The 23,525-nt window shown below is 37.2% G+C and overlaps 1 protein-coding gene across 10 annotated transcripts in view; it reads right to left on the bottom strand.

Annotated features, from left to right (window-relative positions):
* Positions 1-23,525, bottom strand: part of Sntg1 (syntrophin, gamma 1) — an 814,179-nt gene that overhangs the window by 282,271 nt on the left and 508,383 nt on the right. For all 10 annotated transcript variants that reach the window (XM_063288183.1, XM_063288182.1, XM_063288181.1 and 7 more), the window contains 3 exons: positions 21,999-22,056; positions 21,001-21,044; positions 20,872-20,913 (listed from right to left, as the gene is read on the bottom strand). In XM_063288183.1, the coding sequence (XP_063144253.1) occupies positions 20,872-20,913; positions 21,001-21,044; positions 21,999-22,056 (144 nt within the window). The remainder of the gene's footprint in view (positions 1-20,871; positions 20,914-21,000; positions 21,045-21,998; positions 22,057-23,525) is intronic.

The raw sequence follows: 23,525 nt of genomic DNA, 5'->3' as shown, positions 1-23,525 counted from the left end.
ACTTAGTCAAGGAAGAAATAAAGAAATTTTAAAATTTAATGAAAATGAAGACACGATGTACACAAACTTTTTGGGACATAATGAAAGCAGTGCTAAGATGAAAACTCATAGCTCTGAGTGCCTCCAAAAAGAAACAGGAAAGATCATACACTAGCAGCTTGACAGCACACCTAAAATCTCTAGAATAAAAAGAAGCAAATACACCCAAGAAGAATAGACAGCAGAAAATAATCAAACTCAGGGCTGAAATCAACCAAGTAGAAACAAAAGGACTATAAAAAGAATCAGCAAAACCAGGAGCTGGTTCTTTGACAAAATCAACAAGATAGAATAACCCTTAACCAGACTAACCAGAAGGCACAGAGAGAGCATCCAAATAAACAAAGTCAGAAATGAAAAGAGAGATATAACAACAGAAACAGGGAAAATTTAAAAAAAAAAATCTTCACATCCTACTACAAAAACCTATACTCAACAAAACTGCAAAAGCTGGATGAAACGGACAATTTTCTAGACAGATACCAAGTACCAAAATTAAATCAGGATCAGATAAACCACGTAAATAGTCCCATAACTACTGAAGATAGAGAAGCAGTTATTAAAAGTCTCCCAACCAAGAAAAGCCTAGGACCAGAGGGGTTTAGTGCAGATTTCTATCAGTCCCTCCTAGAAGATCTAATACCAAAACTGTCCAAAATATTCCATGAAATAAAAACAGAAGGAACACTTCCCCAATCCTTCTCTGAAGCCAAAATTATGCTTCTATCTAAACCACACAAAGACACAACAAAGAAAGAGAACTTCAGACCAATTTCCCTTATGAATATCAATGCAAAAATACTCAATAAAATTCTCGCAAAGTGAATCCAATAATATATCAAAATGATCAACCATTATGATCAAGTAGGCTTCATGCCAGGGATGCAGGGATGGTTCAATATATAGATATCCATCAACGTAATCCAGTATGTAAACAAACTCAAAGGAAAAAATCCACATGATCATCTCATTAGATGCTAAGAAAGCATTTGACAAAATTCATCACCCCTTCATGTTAAAAGTCATGGAAAGATCATGAATTCAAGTTCCATACCTAAACATATTAAAAACAATATACAGAAAACCAGTAGCCAACATCAAACTAAATGATGAGAAACTTGAAGCAATCCCAATAAATAAGGAATTAGACAAGGTTGTCTACTCTCTCCCTACGTATTTGATATAGTACTCAAAATCCTAGCCAGAGTAATCAAACAACAAACTGAGGTCAAAGGGATAGAAATTGGAAACGAAGAAGTCAAAATATCACTATTTGCAAAGGATATGAGAGTATTCTTAAATGACCCGAAAAGTTGTACCAGAGAGCTATTAACCCTGATAAACAACTTCAGCAATGTGGCTGGGTATAAAATTACCTCAAAGAAATCAGTAGCCTTTCTCTACTCAAAGGATAAACAGGGTGAGAAAGAAATTAGGGAAATGGCACCCTTCATAATATTCCCAAATTATATAAAATGCCTCAGTGTGACTTTAACCAAGCAAGTGAAAGATCTGTATGATAAGAACTTCAAGCCTCTGAAGAAAGAAATTGAAGAAGATCTTAGAAGATGGAAAGATCTTCCATGCTCATTAATTGGCAGAATTACTATAGTATAAATGGCCATTTTACCAAAAGCAATCAACATATTCAATGCAACCTTCATCAAAACTGGAACTCAATTCTTCATAGAGTGAGAAAGAGCAATTTGCAAATTCATTTGGAATAACAAAAAACATGAGAGTAAAAATTATTCTCAACAATAAAAGAACTTCTGGGGGAATCAACCTCCCTGACCACAAGCTATATTACAGAGCAATCATGATAAAAATTGTATAGCATTCATACAGAGGCAGGCAGTTAGATCAATGGAATAGAATCGATGATCCATAAATGAACCCACACACCTATGGTCACTTGATCTTTGACAAAGGAGCTAAAACCATCCAAAGAAAATAGGATAGCATTTTTAACAAATGGTGCTAGTTTAACTGGAGGTCAACATGAAGAAGAATTCAAACCAATCCATTCCTATCACCCTGTATAATGCTCAAGTCCAAGTTGATCAAGCTCTTCCACAGAAAACCAGATACACACAAACTAATAGAAGAAAAAGACTTGAACACATGGGCACTGGGGAAAAATTCCTGAAGAAAACACTAATGCCTTATGCTCTAAGATCAAGAATCGTAAAAGGGACTTCATAAAATTGCAAAACTTCTGTAATGCAAAGGACACTGTTTTTAGGACAAAACTGCAACCAACAGATTCGGAAAAGATCTTTAGCAACTCTACATCCGATAGTGGTCTAATATCCAATATCAACAAAGAACTCAAGAAGTTAGACGCAAAGAATCAAATAATCCTATTAAAAATGAGGTACAGAGCTAAACAAGAATTCTCAACTGAGGAATATCGAATGGCTGAGAAGCACCTAAAGAAATGTTCAATATCGTTAGTCATCAGTAAAATGTAAATCAAAACAACCCTGAGATTCCACTTAATCACAAGTAAGAATGACTAAAATAAAAAACTCAGTGATAACAGATGTGTATGAGGATATGGAGAAAAAGAAACTCTCCTTCATTGTTGCTGGGATGGCAAGCTTGTGAAACACCTCTTGAAATCAGTCTGGAGGTTCCTTAGAAAATTGTACATAGTACTACCTGAGGACTCAGTTATACCATGCCTGGGCATATACCTCAAATACACTCCATCCTATAAACAAGAACACATGCTCCCTTATGTTCATAGCAGCCTTATTTATAATAGCCAGAAGCCTGAAGCAACTCTCTGTTCCCTTCAACAGAGGAATGAATACAGAAAATGTGGCACTTCTACACAATGGAATACTACTCAGCTATGAAAAACAAGAACTTGATGAAATTCATAATGAAATGGTTGGAACTAGAAAATTCCCTAAGTGAGGTGACCAAATAACAAACAAAACAAAACAAAACAAAAACAAACAAACAAGCAAAAACCCAGGCGGTATGCACTAACTGATAAGTGGATATTACCCAAAATACAATCCACAGACTACATGAAATTCAAGAAGGTCATCCAAAGTGTGGATGCTTCAGTCCTTCTTGGAAGTATGAACAAAAAATATTCACAGGAGGAAATATGGAGACAAAGTTTGGAGCAGAGAGTTAAGGAAAGTCTATCCAGAGCCTGCCCCACCTGAGGATCCAGCCCATATACATACAACCACCAAACCCAGACAATATTGTTGATGCAAAGAAGTACATGCTGAAAGGAGCCTGGTATAGCTGTTTCTTGAGAGGCTCTGCCAGAGCGTGACTAATTTATAGGGGAATGCTAGCATCAAAACATTAAACTGAGAATGGGGTCCCTATTGGAGGAGTTAGAGAAAGAATTAAAGGAGCAGAAGGGGCTTGAAACTCCATAAGAACAGCAATACCAACCAACCAGACCCCGGGACTAAACGGCCATCTAAATAGAGTTTGCATGGACAGACTCATGGCTCCAGCTGCATATGTAGCAGAGGATGGCCTGGTTGGGCATCAATGGGAAGAGAAGCACTTGTCCTGCTAAGGCTGGTCTTCCACCCCAGTGTAGTGGGATGTCAGGTCCAGAAGAAAGGAAGGGGTGGGTGGGTGGGTGAACACCCTTATAGAAGAAGGGGGATGGAATATGACAGAAGGGCTGTGGATGGGAAACCTAGAAAGGGGACAATATTTAAAATGTAAATAAAAAAATATCCAATTTTAAAAAACAACACGAGGAACAATCCCATAAGCAACATTCCTCTATAGCTTCTGCTTCAGGTAACTGTTCTCATTGAGTTCTTCCATCACTCTTTTCAGGGATGTCCTGTGATGTAGAATTATAAGCAGAATAAATCCTTCCCTTCAGCTCCTGTCCTTTTGCTTGACTTCCTACTCCTGCTCTCTCCCCATTCCCTTCCCCTGTCTTTCTCAAAGTGCTCGTAGCCAGCTTTTACTCTCTCTCTCTCTCTCTCTCTCTCTCTCTCTCTCTCTCTCTCTCTGTCTCTCTCTCTCTCTCTCAAGCCCTGAATAAACTTCTACACTAAAAAAACAAAACAAAAAGAAAGAAAGAAAGAAAGAAAGAAAGAAAGAAAGGAAGGAAGGAAGGAAGGGAGGGAGGGAGGAAGGAAGGAAGGAAGGGAGGGAGGAAGGAAAGAAAGATGTCCTTCCCTCCAGCTGTACTACTCCTGAGCATATGCCCAAAGATCTCTTCCGTCTACTGCAGAGGTACTTGCTCTAACTCGTTCATTGCAGCTTTATTCATGATAAACAGAACTGGAATCAGCCTAGATCAACAGTTAAATGGACCAGGAAAATATGGTATATTTGCAGAGTAAACTGTTGTTCAACTGAAGAAATAAAGAAAGAGTTCATGAAGCTTGCAGATAAAGGGATAGAGCCTCCCCTCCCCCCCAAAAAAAAGATCTTGAATGAGGTAACCCAGATCCAATAAGACAAATCTGGCATGTATTATTTTAAGGTTTCAATAGGCATTCTACTATCTGAATAACCACAGAGTTTAGACACGGAGTAAGGAACTAGTAGGGAAGATCTCCCAAGGAAGGAAAATTATATCATATAGCTAGAAAGAAATAGGGGGAGATTACCTTATGAAAATATATATGAAAAAAATATGAAAAGTCTAAATGGAGTCACTAAATAGCAAGGAAGACAAAGCCCCAATCCAGTCAGGAATGAGTCATGCTAATTGAGTTGTTGAGCAAATGGCCCCATGGAATCACCCAAACTACTCAGGCTATTGCTAAGACTTTGGTAAGACCCTATAGCTCATTGAACAGAAATAAATCAAGCTGGTGCCCCAGTAGAGCCTTCCCCCTACTGACTAGTTTTAATGTTCATTGTTGCTTTTGTCTTTGTTTCCTTGTCTTTTTATTTTCCTGTGTATTTACTTAAGAAAGAAAAGGAGAAGCCATGAGGCTAGAAGGGTCGGGAGATAGAGAGGAAATGAGGGAGGGGAAACTTTCAACAGAATATATTGTATGGAAATAACTTTATTCCAAGAGAAATAAAAAAATAAGAAGCCAAAAAATCAAGTATACAAAGAGAACTTTTAAAAATAATCAAACAAATTATAAATTGGGAAAATAAATATATTAAGAGATTCTGGAAACAATTTGTAATTGTTTATAATCAATTTGTTTGATTATAAAACAAAATATCAATGAGGTATGAAGATATAACTGTAATTCTAACTATGGAAAAACAGCAACAATATAGGGAAGAAAAAGAAAAGAAGAACAACAAACCTAATGACTCCAAATGCTGGCAAGAAAATGACTGCAGCTACAGAATTCACCATTTGAGGTTCTTGAAATTGTACAGACAGTTTGAATAATAATAAAGCATTTTTATGAAGCTAAAAATAGTCTAATCATTTAGCAACTATTCTACATTATGTTGATTTCAAACTACATATCCACATTAAAAAACTGTTTATAAATATCTATTCCAGCTTGATAGTCACCAGATCAGTATATAAGAACAATGTGAATGGTTGAACAAGTTAAATAAGATAATGGCTATAAAAGACACGATTCACCCCTATCACAGAACATTACTCAGAAATCTTTTTATATAAACTTCCAGTTCAAGGAAGAAGATTTCTAAAGAAAGATCAACTATAAATGTGTGATGCTGAGTGGAAAAATCCATTCAAAAATGCTTGATTCTTTGACAATTGCTGTGATGGTGCATTATGGTCAGTTCTAACTATAAACAGGAAAACGGTCTATGATTCACAGAGAAGACTAAGGGGGGTGTAGTAGAGATGAAACAGATTTTTAGAACAATAATTGTATTATTTTAATGTGGCAATGATTAGTACTTCAATCTTTAAACTTCATTGACTACATAAAGAATGAAGTGTGAAAATCATAAAAGAAAATTTTAAAGCATACATGCCTTAGTCTATAAAATGTAGAATGCAACAAGAATGTAACAAATACACTCTTTTTTTCCTGGTTTGTTTGTTTGTTTTAAATTATATGTTTTAATTATTTACAGTTCAAATGTTATGCCCTTTCCAGGTTTCTCCTCTGCAAACCCCCTGTCCCATCCCCCCTTACCCTGCTTCTATGAGGGTATGCCCCTACCACTCACTCACACCTCACCACCCAAGCATTCCTCTACACTGGAACATCAAGCCTTCACAAGACCAAGGGCCTTCCCTCCCATTGATGCCAGATAAGGTCTATTTAGCCCCTTCAGTCCTTCCCCTAACTCCTCAATTGGGGTCCCTGTGATCAGTCCCATGCAATTTTATCCTAGGCAAGGATAGAGGATAGACAAAATCTGTAAATCCAAAGGACAAAAGGCCTGGACAGAAACCTTTTACTCGACCTAAAAACATGGTTTATCTTGATTGATGTTTGCATTATATATGAACAGGTTAAGATATGAATCTTTGATTAGAATAATTAAGAGAAATGGCAGGTGTTATATGATAGAAAGTATTGACGAAAAATATGGAGCTATAATGTAGTTGCATAAACTGGATATACAAATAAACAGGTTTGTCCATCTTGTCCTGAAAGAGCCTACAGTAGTTCAAATTTACAATAGTCAAAAAGACATTTGCATACATAAACTGATAAATGAAAGTAAATGAAGACTAGATTTAAAAAGGTCAGATTAGGGCATTTTCTGTTCAGCAAAATTCTCAAGGAAATCTGACGTGAAATAGTCAACTTTTCAACCCAAATTTTGGCTATGATACTGACTACCCTATTGTACATCTTATATACAAACTTTGACTCAAAATTGAGCACAAATGAAGGTAGATTAAAACTACTAAATACCTTATCATTAAACATAGTCGTAAACAATCATAGCTAAACAAAGAAACATTCAAATTATGCAGGGTCATAATAGTCAAAATCATTAAACTTCCGAGGATGCAATGAAGAAAACTGAGATATAGTCACAGACTAGGGAAATGAATTTACAAATTATAATTCCGAATTGTACACAACATACAAAGACAACCTCTTAAAAATAAATGGGAAGTCTTCACAATTAACACAATAGATGCAGGGACATTTGAAAAGCACAAAAGATGCCTAGCTCTTCCAGTGAGTAGAAAGGTGAAGTAAACCTGCATTGTGATGTATCTGCCAAGAAACTCAGAGCTATAGAAAAGCTTTGTTCTAGGTTTCCTTTGTCTGGCATTGCCTGTGTTTGAAAGCATGCACACCCAGTCTATGCGCTTTTCTTGCATTAGTCTTTGATAATGGCTCATTCTTTTGCTTCGTGTTTTTCTTCTTTAATTTTATTGATCTTGTATGAACATTGATTAATTTTGCTCACCTTCAGCTTCTTTCACACCGCCTGCTTAATGTGGTTCTTTAAGCATTGTGAGGATTCTTGAACTATTATATTCTCTCTTATTTTCAACATTAAAGTCAAATTTAATATCCACATGCTCTTCCAATTTCTCCCTATGTTCCTTCGATATATAAAATACTGGCATCATTTTATTTATGAAATTATTGTCATTTAACTGTTTCTCCTACTTTCCTCTACAAGCTTCAGACTCTGCCATGGATGTGTGTGGTTTTCTTCAAATGTGAATGATCTTTGGAGTACTTAAGAGTGAGGCTGAAGCAAAGATTGACAGTTAGGGTGCAGGATATAAAGTTTATGTACAGCTCAGAGCTCCAGAGTCCTGTTCTTAGTGGGAAATCAATATGTGGTGGAAAGCCCAAAGGACTATTTGTGGGTATTTCTCTGAGATTAGTTTTGCCCAAGAAAAGTCTTCTAATGTCCTCTCCTAATGGAAATAAAAAAGGTGAAGGCAATTTTGGATGCTCTACGGAGAGGACAGAAAGGGCGCCGGCAGGGCAGAAGGTGTGTTTGGAAGCTGAATACACAACTCGCTCATGTTCTTGACTGTGCCTCAGGGACTGAATTCTATTCCATACCTGCCATTCACCATCCATTCTCAACTCTGGCTTTTAACAAGCTGCCATCTCAAGCACTCTTGAGATCGCCCCTGGAAATGATTGCTGGATATGGCTTTTCTCACAGCCTTCGAAGGCTCCAGGATAGTCCCCACTCATTGAATTAGTTTTCATATTAAATTACCAGTAACTCTTGCTCAACTCTATCCCTCATGTTCTCCTAATGTTTAACTTTAAAATGATATATCTTATTGATCAATTTCTTTTAGGAAAAATAGATATACCGAAACATTTCATTAGTTCCAAATTTGTTTTGCATTCTTACAACTTACAAGGTCTTGAATTTGATCGCTAACTTCCAAAAGAGGATCACAAGGTATACTTATAGCTGGGATAGTTGGGAAGCTCCATGAGCATATTGCTAGCACAGTTCAGTGGATCTCAGATATCATTTTAAAAAAAGAAAGAAAAGAAAAAAGAAAGAAAAAGAGTATAGGAAATACCATAGAGACCATTATACGGGTAAGCAATTAGCATTCCAACCTTTATACAGGTGACCAGTGATACATGGATTTCTAACAGACCATGAGGGTGTTGCTTTCCATTCTCTCCATATCCTTGATTCTGAAAACTGCTCAGACTTCTTCCTAAATTATCTTCAGTACTGGCTCACAACAGCCTAAGGTATTTCAGAGTGATTTTGGACCCTATCATTTCAGAAGCCTTATAGCAAAATTATCAGTAAGGACCAGGGATAGATGGGAGTCCCAGGAGGGTGTTTTAGCTAAAGTTCATGATAAAATTCTTATAGACTTAAAGATTCATGGGGTGTTTGTTTGTTTGCTTGTTTGTTTTTTCTGCTCATGAGTTACATGTGAGAGAGAAAGATAAGCATAATGATCTGTTTTTATTTCAAAAAGGTATTTATTTTTATATTTTAAATTGAATATATATAAATGTATTTTTGAGAAGGTATGTGCATTTGAATAAAGGTTTCTTCAGAGTCTATAGGTATTGGATTCCCTGACACTGGAGTTACAGGAAGTTTAAATGTAGAAGCTGTCAATCAAACTTCATGAAGGAGAGTTAAAGGGACATAGGGATACAGGTAGATGGAAAATCAAAAGCAAGAACTCTGAGAAGGCAGCTTTTTCTTCCAAGAGGACACTGAGTGAAGAAATGACAAGAAGGCATAGGCATGTCATCTAAACATGAAAGTGGAAAACCCAGGCAAAGACCATTTAGAGGATTCCTATTTTTAGTATTTTGTCTAGACTCTGCCCCACAGTTAACCTGACTCACTATAATGGGGCTACTTGCTCCCTCCTTTTTCTCTTGCTCTTGCCTTCTTGTTCCCACTCTGCCCTCTCATCCTTTTCCTGTCTTTCCACATGCTCATGGCTGGCCTCTACTTCTTTACTCTCTCTCTCTCTCTCTCTCTCTCTCTCTCTCTCTCTCTCTCTCTCTCTTCCTCCTCCTCCTCCTCCTCCTCCTCCTCCTCCTCCTACTACTACTACTACTATCACTACTACTGCTACTACCCTCTCAACTACCCTCCCCAAGCCCTGAATAAACTCTATTCTATACTAAAAATAAAAGGCATCCTTCCCTCCAGCTGTACTCCTCCTGAGCATATGCCCAAAGATCTCTCCTGTCTCCTGCAGAGGTACTTGCTCTAACTCGTTCATTGCAGCTTTATTCATGATAAACAGAACTTGGAAACAGCCTAGATGTCCCATCAACAGATAAATGGACCAGGAAAATATGGTATATTTGCAGAGTAAACTGTTGTTCAACTGAAAAAATAAAAACAGCTCATGAAACTTTCAGATAAAAGGGTAGAGCCAGAAAAATCATGATCTTGAATGAGGTAACCCAGACCCCAAAAGACAAATATGGTATCTGGCTAGTCCCTCAGTAGGAAGGGACGCCTCAAAATGGGCCCACGGAGGATCGCCTTTACCCCAGAACTGACTACACATCCACCAATCATATTCCTTCTCTCCTTATCTTTTTTATAAAACACAACATTTAGTGTAGTGACTCAGATTTAGAAACTCCTAAGGTTCACATTCCCCTGTGACCCATAAAAGGCCAACGCTCCCTAGCCCAAACTTCAGAGAACTGGTAAGCTCCCCTCCGGACACTGGTCAGAATAAATGTCCCCATGGTCCCAGTAGAGAGTTCTTGAGCTCAGAGAAGTGCAACTGGGTGCTGGTGTTGAGGTTTCAAAGCCAATCCCATTCACCATTAGGAGGTCTCTCCTCTCCTCTTCTCTTTTCTTCTTTTCTCCTCTCCTCCCCTCCCCTCCCCTCCCCTCCCCTCCCCTCCCCTTTCCTCTCCTCTCCTCTCCTCTCCTCTCCTCTCCTCTCCTCTCCTCTCCTCTCCTCTCCTCTCCTCTCCTCTTCTCTTCTCTTCTCTTCTCTCTCCCTCTCCTCTCTGACCAGGGTCTCAGGATGAGCGAGAGCCCCACAGATGTGGCAATATCAGCTTCTGCCCTGCCCCCTTGCACTTCCAGCAGGGACAAGAGGCTGCTCTCTCCCCACCTTGACCCACACCCTTCCTACCTTCTTGCTCTTGCTCTTTTCTTTTGCCACTTCCCCCTCTCTCCCCATTCCCCTCCCCCTCTCCACATGCTTATGGCAAGTCTCTCTCTCTCTCTCTCTCTCTCTCTCTCTCTCTCTCTCTCTCTCTCTTTCCTTCTCTGTATCTACTACCCTCTCAGCTCCCCTCCCCATGCCCTGAATAAACTCTATTCTATACTATACCATCCTGTGACTGGTCCCTCAGTGGGAAGGGATGCCTCAGCCCTGGCCCACAGAGGTACCCTTTCCCCTACCCTGGCTGCACAGCCACCAAACTTATTCCTTCTCTCCTTTTCTTTTTATAAAACACAACACCTACCCTTAAGGTCCTTTCTATTCAGACCAAATAAACCTGCCTCTTTCTCTTTCTGTTCGTCTCTGTCTTCATTCATTCACAGATGTGCAACTCTTGACTAACATATAGACCCACAACTGGTTAAAATGTAGAGAATGAGAGACAGTGGAATGTTCTTTACTAAATAGATATCCAGTCTCCTTATCTGAAAACTTAGGGAATCACTGTGGAAGGAGGGTGAAAATATTGTGTTATATAGAGGTTTGTATACCTATATGGAAACAGTGTTTGCTGGACACAGCAGGGCAACTGTAAATACAAACTAACAGTGGTTTTAAGAACTGAGACAAAACTTATACAAATTCAGCAGAGCTAAGCCCAGCATGATGGGGGAAGTGGGCATTAAATCTCATGAAGCTATTGACAACAGCTTGTTGAAAAAGGAAAGTCAGTTTTCTCTGAGGGTGGCCTCCTTGGTGGAGCTAATATATTCCCTTGGAAGGCCACATATTCAAACTCACATGGTCAATGACATTTTACTTGATGAATTTTCAAAAACAAAAGAAGTAAACAAATTATAGAACACAAAGGATATAAGAGTATTGGGGTAATTGTTAGACATGATGAAAATATAACACATGAACTTCTCAAAGAACTAATAAAAGTGTGAAAAAATATGCCCTTGTTCTTACTGTTTCTGGACAACTTCAAGTACTTGTTACTTCTCTTTGGTGCTATTTTTCTTAGTCACCAATGACTTTGACCCACACTGCTGCCTGTTTTGACATTGTTGCTGAATCTGTACCACACAGCAAGTATTTCCATGCACTGCACAGGGGCAACCAAAGAGGTCTGAAAGGTACTGTTTATAAGTAACAGTGCATTGTTTGTTTAGTGCTAATGTCTTAAAGGTGTTTTTCCTAATGCATTTCCATTCAATTTTGTTTTGGTTCTAATGCTTTAAACACTCAAATATTTGTTCACAAAGGTTGTGGATACGTAAAAGGTAAAACAGAAGAAAACAAAGATGAAGATGAAAAAAATCAAATGAGGAGGAAGAGGAGGAAAGAAAAGGAGATGAAATTCTAAGGATAGGCATGATCCACGATGCTCAGCGTTATAGCTTTCTTGCATGAGTTTTGCATACTATGTTTTTCATCCAAAGTACCATCATCTTTATACAGAGAAACTTCCTCCTTAAAATTGTGTTTACTGTGGTAAATTTAGTACCATTGGTGAGCATATAGAGATAAATTGTGGAATTCTTATACATGTTGGTATGGATGTAAACTATGCAGCTACTGAGAAAAAAAAGTGTGAAGGTTCCTCAAAGGACTAGAAATAGAACTCCCAAATAACATGGCTATGCCATTCCAAAGCATATGCCCAAATGACTCTATATGTTCGAGAGAGTCACTGGAACATGCATGTACATTGCTACCCTTTACATAGTAGAAAAGAATTGATGTCAGCCTATATATCCATGAACAGATAACTAGATATTAAAAATATGGTACATATAACAATAATATATTTAAGTTGTAAAATAACCCAGAAATTATAAATATTTCAAGAAAATACAGAGAGCTAATAAAATTATATTGAGTAAAGTAGCCTAGGTCTGGAAATTCAAATATGGCATAAAGTTTCTCATAAGAAGGCCAAGGATTTAAAATTTCAGATTTGTCTATTTAAAGTATATATCTGTAGAGATCTAGAAACAAGAAAAAAGCCATGGCAGTAGGGCTGGACAGAGAGGTTAAAGGGAGTGGGGGGTGGAAGAACATGTATCCTAAGAAATAGAGAAAGAGAAAACTTGGGATGGCAAATTTTAAACAAGAAGGTGTTTGGAGATTGGAAGAGAAGTCTGAGTTCAAAGTAAGGATGAATAACAAAGCTAAAGGTGTATAAAAAGTTACATAGAAATCTACTGTTTTATAAGTCATTTAAAAATGACTTTAAACAGAATTAACATATATCACGAGTGGACAATGCTGATCCTGGAAGCTCTGGTTATTAATCAAATTCCAGTGCAAAGTAAGAGACACCTCTGCAGAAGTTCTTATTCAAGAAGTTCCAGTAGTCACTTCCTAAAAAGAAACTTATATAGTTTATGGCCACATTTATTGGTGGCCATTTAGAACTGTGTAATAAAAATCTGTTGCTGAAAACACTATCAATTTTGGTTTCAGACTTCAAAGAAATCTTTTTGGCACTGAACTGGAAGCCTTCCTCTCTGCTGGCTAGACCTCATAGTACTAGGACTGACTCAGACAGCTGGGGAGAAAAGCCAGCAGTTGCTTCAGCGTTTTAAATTTTCATGCTATGATACCAACTTGCCAAGCAAAATGTGCTTCTTGGGTCAATACTGGCACAACTATCATAGAAGTAACCACCTAACCACCTGCTTTTTGTTGTATCAAAGCACTGCTTTGCAGTTAATGCCAATTACTGTGTTCTTGTTCAAAGACCCATAGCAAGGGGTTATAGGCACTAGGAATGAATACCTAGAAATTTATTCTGCTAAATGGACATACAGGCAACATGTCTTTTAAGTATTTATGTTTACAACTACGGATTAACAATGTTCTCATTCTTGATCAAAGGGGTATCTCTTTGCAATGCACGGCAGTTAATATAAATACTCCTGGCTAATTAAGATGATGAGAACAAGTGATATTTTTTAATGCTCACCAAAAAGCAGATATCAACAGAACGTTCTCTAAGGCTAAGGGAACATTGCAAAATAGGGTGTGCAATGAATGTAAAAGCTGAATAATCATGAGGATGGGCTGAGGCACTTATCACTCAATATCTGTGGTACTCTGTGTAGGTCTTGCATAAGATAGTAAACAATCAATTATCAGTGAGGGAATGGCTCATGGGTATCCGCTCAGCCAGGAGAGCCAACTGGTCAATGAGGAGAAGTCATTGTCTCCATTGATGTAGCCACTTGGTGAGTTACTCATACTCCAGTGGACAGCTTTCCACTCATATCTGCACTGGTAGCTCTGGTTAAACTCAGCAGAACACAAAGTGAAAACAAAACAACATACATTCATGTTTGTTTTGTCAACTCCACACGAAACAGAGTTATCCAAGAAGATAAAAAAAAATAATCAATTGAAAAGTTGCCTTCATCAGACTGTCCTAGAGCAACTGGGTGGGGGCATTTTCTTGACTGATGATTTATGTTGAAGTACTCAGCCAATTGTGGGTAAGTAGTTCTGGTTTGTATGGGAAATTTAACTGGATAAACTGGGAAATAAGCCAGAAAACAATGTTTTCCATGGTCTCTACTTCAGTTTCATTTTGAATTCCTGCCTTGGATTCCCACTTATACCTGTAATTGTTGACAAATAAAATCTTTCCTTCTCAAGGTGTGTGTGTGTGTGTGTGTGTGTGTGTGTAGGGTATTCACACTAACATAGAAGCAAACTAGTGCCATGTGGGCAGTGATTTGGCAGGAAAATGAGAAGAGGGAAGTCTTCAATGACAATATGAGAAGAAAAGGACAAGATGTAGGTATATATAAAATTGTCACAGAATAAATTATTGTAATACAAGAAATTGGCAAATCCAACCCACATGGTAGTTTGTCAGGCTTTGATTTACCCCAATATTAAAGAAGTTGAAGTTTTGAATTGTGCCTTATTGTTCATCTTTGCTTAAAAAAATAAGGCTACAAAAAAGAATTTGATGAAAAACAGCAGCCAAAAGAAAATTCAGCTACTAACATGCTATTTGAGAATTCCCAAAATAATTGGTGACAAAAACACAAATTCAAAGAAAGCACCTATGGGCACTATTTATGTCAAAGTAAAAATACTGAAAAAAGTCTTATATATTTCAAAAAAATTTTTGGAAATTTAGACATCAGGGACATCCACTCTGACCTTTCAGTCCTGACAATTAACGTTACACAAACTATTTTAAAAAAATTAAAATGAAATAATTTAGCAGATGACTTTCCTTGGCAGGATGTAATTCAGAATGAAAGTGACCACTGTGGTTCAAATTCTCAAGAAACTGTTAATCATTTGCTTCTCAAAATCGGTTCCTAAATTTTGAGCCATGTTAGCAGTTAATGTATGATGATTGAAGATTCCTTCTCATTTGCTTTTGTCTAAAGTGAGCTGTGTGCTGACTTACCTTAAAGTTGGTCCTTCCTGCTGTACTCCCTGCACCTACTGACTCATAGAGAAGCACTGTACTCTTTGGTGTTTGGTGTAAATGTTGAAATAGTGCTTTCAGAGTAATATCAACTAGAAAGACACATTGTCTTTATCTCCACCCAAAACTTTAAATTATGACAGCTAAAGAGTTAGTAGCTAGCCTTTTGTATTAGTTGTCAAAATACTTGTTTTCCCTATAAAAATGTATCATTTTAAATGATAAAAATTTCACCTTCTCATTTGGCTCTCCTAAGAATTATGAAGTTGTTTTTAGAATTTCATCAAAGATCACAAATATAGAGTTAAGGTAAAAATACTTGAATTTCAAATTATAGAATAATTTCTCATTGTAAGAATCACTTGGAAAGAAGAGAAGGCATACATTTTCCTGAATTCATAAACTTATAGGCAGAAATGTTTATTTAGAATTAAACTTCTCAAAACAATTATTCACCCATTCATCTGGTTCTGCATAATGATTGTTTACTAATTTTAAAAGTCTTACTGTGTTCTCTGTTTAAAATCATGATTGTTGGGGACAGAGAGTTTAGCAGTTAAGCATGGGTTGTTCTTCCAAAGGACCACCCTTTGATTCCCAGTCCCACCATGGCAGCTTGCAACTATACATAGGTTCCGTTCCAGGAAGTCTGGCACTCTCTTTTGGCTTCTATCAACACTAGACACATAAGTAGTATAGAGAAATATATGTAGGCAAAATACCATATATGTAGAAAATAAAATAAAAACTAAACATAAAATAAATAAAACAGAATTAGGACCCTTCTACTCAACTTGCTTTTTTCTAATATTGATTCCTAGTACATATTTGGTAATTATTAGGTATCTATGGGTATTCCTATTCACAATTAATAGGTAGAAATAATATTCTACTCTTATATTATGAAGATTACTGTGAGTCAACACTATTTTCATATCTTCTTCCTAATACTTTTCTCCAATGTTTTGGATACTTTCTTAGCTATCGAATTCTACAAAACAAAACAAGAAAAAATGCTCATATATACATTAGGCTTGAGTCACATAGAGTTGTTCTCAGAGTAGAATCAACCACAAAGGACTCAGTGACAGTATTATTCACACAGTTCCTCACAATGAAGTTCTGTAATCTTACTAAGAAAAGATATATTTGGAAAGTTGAGTGAAAAGGTGACAATGAATTTAATGTGGCTACAGTTCATTGGCAGATAGGCAGGACTAATTTTGGTTTCTTTTCTTTGTTTGGTTTTGTTTTTCCATTTTTTAAAAACATATTGCTGCTTGTTACAATTTTATTACATAGTACAAACTTGTTTGGAAATTACCCTCAGATCAGGCTGGCCTTGAACTCAATGAGATCTACTTGCTTCTGCCTTCAAAGTACTTAAATTAAATATGTGTGCCATGATTTCTGGATCAGCTGCATAAATTTTAGCATAGCAAAAACAAAAAAACAAAAAAACAGATGCAGCTCTGCAGCTCTCTTTGAAGAAAAAAAACCTGTAGAATTAGAAACTTCTGGTAGTATGGGGCAAAACATACCAGTGATCAAGTGAGGTCATGAATGTGCAGTTGACATATGCAGAGAAATAACAAGGACCACAAATCCTCAGCCTCCACCCCACCCCCCGCCCCCAGATTAGGCTCAAATGGATTGAAAAGACTTTCTCTGCTCTGAATGTGCATATTGACAGTATGTGTCGAAAATGCCTACCATAGCTTTATTCCCCCAGATGTTTACAGCCTGAAGACTGCTCCTTCAAAACTAAACTTGGCTAAACCTGACTCCTTGTTCAGGTGTGGAACGATAAACCCCTCTTCTTTGTTCAGTAGTGTGCCACAATCTTCAAATTCCAAGGTTCTGTAGTTTCTCCATCAGGGAGCCCTGTCCACCCAACTCCAGCTTTTCTGTCTGTGTAAGTTTGTCTTTTCTTCATTCCCTTGCAGCCCCGGAGAGCGGGATATCAAATATCTGATAAGATGAAAAAGAGATCCTGATTGCTCAAAAGTTTATGAATGCTCACAATGATTTCTGACCAAAATCAATTGAAATAGTATAGATATGTATGCACACATACATAATTCATATATACATACATACATTCATGCATACATACATCATAAACTTGTATATATGAGCTCACACATGTAAAGCCAGAATGTGGAAAACATTGTTTTCTCTATGTTGATGTAGATTAGAAGAATCACACACTACATCCTTTGGGTCTCATAGTAATGATCATCAGTTCATTCTTGATAAATGACAGAGACACAAATATGGTAAATTCACTCAGCTGAATCAGCATTAGTACCAAGCAGTCTAGCCAGGATCTGTACACAACTGTTTTGGGGATTTAGTGCCTGGCGTCATGTCACACTCCCAAAATTGGCACCACGCACGAAGATCCCTTCTTCAAGAATCTTCACTCCAGGCTTCAAGTACAAAAGTAGGCCCTGGGCAAAGTATGAAGCCCAGATCTGGATAATTTAAGCCAAATCTGGTATCATAAGAAACATAGGTGCTTCAGTGAGTTCATTTAAGCTACTCAGCTAAGGATTCCCTACTGAGTGATCCTAGTTAACAGAGTAGCATCTCTTTAGACAGAAGCTAACCTGCAAGTCAAATACAGAAACATGTCTGCCAGCAAAGCCTCCTCAGAATGAAACTGTTTCTTGGGGCTTAATCAATGATTTTTAATGGTAAAGAAAAAAGCCTCAGAAGAAAGCCTCCTTCAAACCAGTATGGTGTCATATTGGTTCAATTTATTTATTTTAGAAACTAGAACTCCAGGAGGAGTATTTATATGAGTATACAAATCCATAACTGCTTCTATCATTTGAGTTTTATTCATTTTGCCCCATATACACTTGCTCTTCCACAAGCCTTGGAAACCTCAGTTCCTCTAATAAACAATCACAAAGGCAGTGAGACAAGGAAAGTATCTAATTGCCTTTGAAGTGTAAAGATTAAGAAAAGGCAAAGAATTAAACAAAAACATTACTACAGATGGATGTGGTGATATACACCTTTAATCTGAGCATTCAGGAGGCAGAGGCAGGAAAATTTTTGTGGGTGCAAGCCCATTCTGGTCTACAGTGTGAGTTTCACGATAGCCAGGATTATGCAGACAGACCATCTCCAAAATCAAAAACAAACAAACAACAACAACAAAAACAACCACCACCAACAAAACAACAGCATAATGGTACATATTTCAACAATAACATTAAGCTTCTCTATATCTGTGTTAAGAATAACTATGAGAGGGCTAATATCCAAAATATACAGAGAACTCAAGAAGTTAGACTCCAGAGAGCCAAATAACACTATTAAAAATGGGGTACAGAGCTAAACAAAACATTCTCAGCTGAGGAATATCGAATGGCCAAAAAGCACCTAAAGAAATGTTCAATATCCTTAGTCATCAGGGAAATGCAAATCAAAATAACCTCACACCAGTCAGAATGGCTAAGATAAAAAACTCAGGTGACAACAAATGATGGTGAGGATGTGGAGAAAGAGGAACACTCCTCCATTGTTGGTGGGATTGCAAACTGGTACAACCATTCTGGAAATCAGTCTGGAGGTTCCTCAGAGAATTGGACATTGAACTACCTGAGGACCCAGCTATACCTCTCCTGGGCATATGCTCAAAAGATGTTCTCAAAAGATGTTCCAACAGACAATGAAGACACATGCTCCACTATGTTCATAGCAGCCTTATTTATAATGGCCAGAAGCTGGAAAGAACCCAGATGCCCTTCAACAGAGGAATGGATACAGAAAATGTGGTACATCTACACAATGGAGTACTACTCAGCCATCAAAAACAATGACTTCATGAAATTCATAGACAAATGGAATGAACTAGAAAACATCATCTTGAGAAAGGTAACTCAATAACAGAAAAACACACTTAGTATGCATTCATTGATAAGTAGATATTAGCCCAAAAGCTCGAAATACCCAGGATGCAATCCACAGATCACAGGAAGCTCAAGAAGAAGGATAACCAAAATGCAGATGCTCCCACTCCTTAAAAGGCAAAAAAAAAATTCATAAAAAGTTTAGAGCACCAACTCAAGGAAAGGCCATTCAGAGCCTGCCCCACATGTGACCCATATATATTCAGCCACCAAAACGAGATAAGATTGATGAAGCTAAAAAATGCATGCTGAAAGGGACTGAATGTAGATCTCTCCTGAGAGACACAGCCAGAACATGTCCTATACAGAGGTCAATGATAACAGCAAACCACTGAACTGAGAACAGGATGCCCTTGGGGGGAATTAGAGGAACTATTGAAAAAGCTGAAGGAGCTTGCAACCCCATAAAAACAATGCCAACCAACCAGAGCTTCCAGGGACTAAACCACTACCAAAAGACTATACATGGACTGACCCAGGGCTCCAGCTGCACATGTAGCAGAGAATAGCCTTGTTGGGGCACCAGTGGAAGGGGAAGCCTTGGTCTTGCCAAGGTTGGACCCCCAGTGCAGGGGAATATGAGGAGGCAGTAAGGGGGATGTATGGAGGGAATACCTGTATGGGAGAGGGGGAGGGAAGGGGATGGGGGCTTATGGACAGGAAACTAGGAAGGGGAATAACATTTGAAATGTAAGTAAAGAAATATATCTAATAAAAATATTTAAAAATGAATAACTATGTGTAATTGATAACGTGTAATAACTTTCCGCAGGATAGGAATATATACCATCTTACATTAGGCTATTAGTATTAATCTTTCTCGCAATGCTTATCTGTTTAATCATAGCTCTAGCACAGTTGGCCTAAGCAAGCTGTCTGCCTTTGAAGAGCAAACTGCAAGTGTGATTTCAACTAACAGCATGTGGTTTGAAAGGAGAACACACTTTATTCTTTTTTTCTTTCTGGCTAATGAGTTGCAAAACTGAAAATAAGGTTCTCTTGCTTATGTGGCTGAGACCTGCAGAACAGGCATTGTACTGGTCTCTCATATGCTCCAGATTGTCCCCTGATATATCATATAGTCTTGATCTGCACAGATTCATAGGAACTCCAATGATTGTGCAGGATTTTCAACACAGAGCTCCAAGAGAATAACCTGAATATGCTTTTCTAACCGTGAAACGATTGGCAAACACTGGCAGACCATGATGCCCAGCTCTCTGCAAACAGCACCGTGTGTGAAATGGAAATTTTACACAGACACTTGCCGCTTCCTTCCTGAGATTTTTAATGTATAAATACATCAAAATAACTTCCTTTTGATCTTTAAGTATACCTTAAATTTAGCTTTTTTTAAAAAATCTCTTCCTGTAGGAACTAGGACACAATTCAGTGACTTCTTCATGATGTTCAGCCAATTTCACCAATATTTTCCCAAATGTCTAACACTCATTCAGTTTTATAAGGCCATATAACTATCTGCAATAGATGCTCTTTAACCTTTTCATTAAAGTGTGGACTAAAAGACCTTTACAGTTTAATCACGTATAATGGTTGCTAAAACTCAACTTCTATGTCCCAGCTGTCTGAGTTAGAATGTTTATATCTGGTCTGTACTTTTAAAAACACTCAAGAAAATGACACAGTGAAACTTTTGTTTATGAAAATTTATAAAAATCAATTCTTTTGTCATAAATTTCCAAGCATTTGGAAACTTTAAATAGTTCACTATGAAATACATTTCACTGTGACAGTACTTTTAATTCTATTTCTAAGAGTTAAAATGGATTTGTAAGGCCTCTGACAGATCAGTAGGATGCTATGTAATTTTATACCTTCCTAATTAACGAGATTGTGGTTTTAGCAATCCATCAAACCTGTACTTGAAGTTGAGAAATGATAGCATTAGAAAAAAGTAAACTCACCACTTCTTCATGTCTGCATTTCCTCACATTAATTCCATTTATCTGCAATGAAAGGAAATACTCAGTTCCACATAGTATATTGTAACCTGGCTTTTCTTGGCGTCCCCATAGATGATAATAAATGCGTACCTGTAAAATTGCATCCCCAATGAAAAGCAGTCCCGACAGTTCCGCTGCGAATGAGAACAATTGAACATACCTTGGCATTTCTCAAATAAATAAAAATACTTTTCTTTTAATTAAGGGTAAAATTGTAAACAAACTATGAATTTTTTTTAGATGGTTAGCATTTTATAGGTTCCACAAAGAAAAGAAACTCTAATACGATTTAGTTCTTTTCAGTTACTGAAATAGGCAGACATTTCCATTTGGTCTAGCAGTTCTTACTTTATAGTCCTTAAAACATGGTCACTGCCCTCCCTACTTTGTGAGTTTTCTTTTGCAACAAGGCCACTGTGTGCTGCCCAAATACTCTTGGATATGCAGCTCTCCATTGGAGCATGGTCAACATCTCAAGAGATACTGTTTGGGAAGAGTGGAGGAAGAAGGAATATGAATATGATCAAAACATTGTACACAGTTTTCCAAGACATATATATGTACATATAATTGTGTATACATATATGTGTGCATACGTATGTATTATGTATGCACATTTATTGAAAATTGTTCACTCTTCTTAATGGATAATCAATTTTCTTTATGCATGTATATCTCTGTGCAAATACCTGGGATACAGACTTTGTCAGTTTCATACTTATTGGAAAATACTATGCTGTTTTACTGATTGTCAATGAAAACTTGATTTGTATATTCATCAAGTGTTTTAGGTGAACCCTCACAGGAAGTGACTAAAATTGAGAAAAATGATTATGTCTAGATTGCTCCATGAAATGTGACTTTTGTGTCTTTAATAAACAGCTCAGAAGCTGTGGACTTCCCAATTCATATATGGTTATTTTTCCCTTTCTGTCCTATAGGGAGATCCAGGAGATCTGAAGAATCAGATTTAGCCTTTCCATGTCTAAGGTTGAAATCCAGGGGTGCTATTCACCTACCAATCACTGAATTGTCTCTGATGGGACTTATAGAGGACAGGTCACTACAGGATTAGATAAGTACATTACCTCTTTGCTCCTTGGAGATTTTGGAAACGACAACTGGAATGTTATGTTCTGCACCTCCCTAGAAAGAGACAGTCATGTATCACGTATTTAAACCCTTCAAATTTCATCTTTTAGCCAAGTAATAAATAATAAAAAACCAAACAGCAAGCCATAAATAGTGCCTCCAATGAACAACAGAGAGAATTTAAATAAACTTGTAGAATTTCTTTCAAGTAGGTAGCATTTCCATGAAGTTTGCCTACTGTGATATTTACTAATTAATAAATATTGACTATAAAGTTTGTATTTCTCAAATAAGATTGATAACCTCAGTAGTTGCATTTTCTTCAAAGTCCATTATAGGATTTCAAGACATCTTGACAGTTGTTACTCAGGATTCTAAACATCAGATATTTATACAAATCAATTCTCTGACTAATTTATTCTCTTCTACCAAGCAGGCACTCTTTCAGACATACATTCTGAATACTAAGTAGTCAGAGAGACTCTTTACCATCTCAAATGGTAAATAAATTCTAAGCATGATGGGAACAGAACCATCTGTATTTCCTAATTAGTATTGGACTCCCGTGTGTGAAGGCATAGATTAACCAATTGTCAGCACAAAACAGAAAGCCAAGAACTCTACAGCAGCACTTGGTTACTGGCTCAAATGTAAATGGAAAAAAGGTAGAATAAAGAATCAAAGTTTTTATAAAATAAAATAAAAAACTGTCTTTGAGCAACTGCCAGAAAAAGCCTGTCTCCCATTACAGTATAAGATGTTTGAATGTGGTAGCTAAAAGCCAAGTGCACACATGAACAAATAAAGTGTTGTGTAGAGAGGAAGTTCACATGTTCAGCACAGGGGTTGAGGGAGCCATCTAAAAACACTAGTGCTGCTCTAGGTTTAGAATAACTCCCTAAGTTGCCCATCAGCATAAATACAGGATTTTAGATACATTCACTTGTGATCATCCATTTGTAACACTAAATAGAATTAGATATGATACAGAAAATCAGTTTTTAAAAAATCATTAGCATTCAATTTTATTTTTTAAACTTTTACTTATTTTGTCTTTACTACTGAAGAAGAAAAAATTAAACAATAAAACTATAGTGTTAAGTTGATTTTCAAACAATTAGCATATTTTTAAACTTAATATTTCTTACTAATGAGCTCTATGTCCCGACCTTCATCAAATACAGAAAGAGACACTGTCATAAACTGGCATGGTCCTAACTCAGGACCTACAACTTAACCTGTATCTGAAGGCAGAGGTCCTATCTAAGTCCTATCTTAGGTGCATTGTTAAATAAAGTATTAGGAAAAAAGCTAACAATAGCATGTCAGTGGCACTATTTCCCATTGAATTTCAGAATAGACTGAAAATTGGTGAACTGAAGGGTTATTTGCACATGCAGTGAACAGTGGGAACCACAACAGCAAGGTTTGAGTGTTCATCCAAACACTGCACAGTGAGACCCACGGCTGGGAGACCTGAGAGTCATCTGCACACAGCATGCTCTGTGGACTATGACAAGAAG

The sequence above is a fragment of the Rattus norvegicus genome, chromosome 5 (genome assembly GCF_036323735.1).
Source record: "Rattus norvegicus strain BN/NHsdMcwi chromosome 5, GRCr8, whole genome shotgun sequence".
Lineage (NCBI taxonomy): Eukaryota > Metazoa > Chordata > Mammalia > Rodentia > Muridae > Rattus > Rattus norvegicus.
Note: the sequence above shows the minus strand (reverse complement) of the source record. Positions and strands in the feature narration are given on the sequence as shown.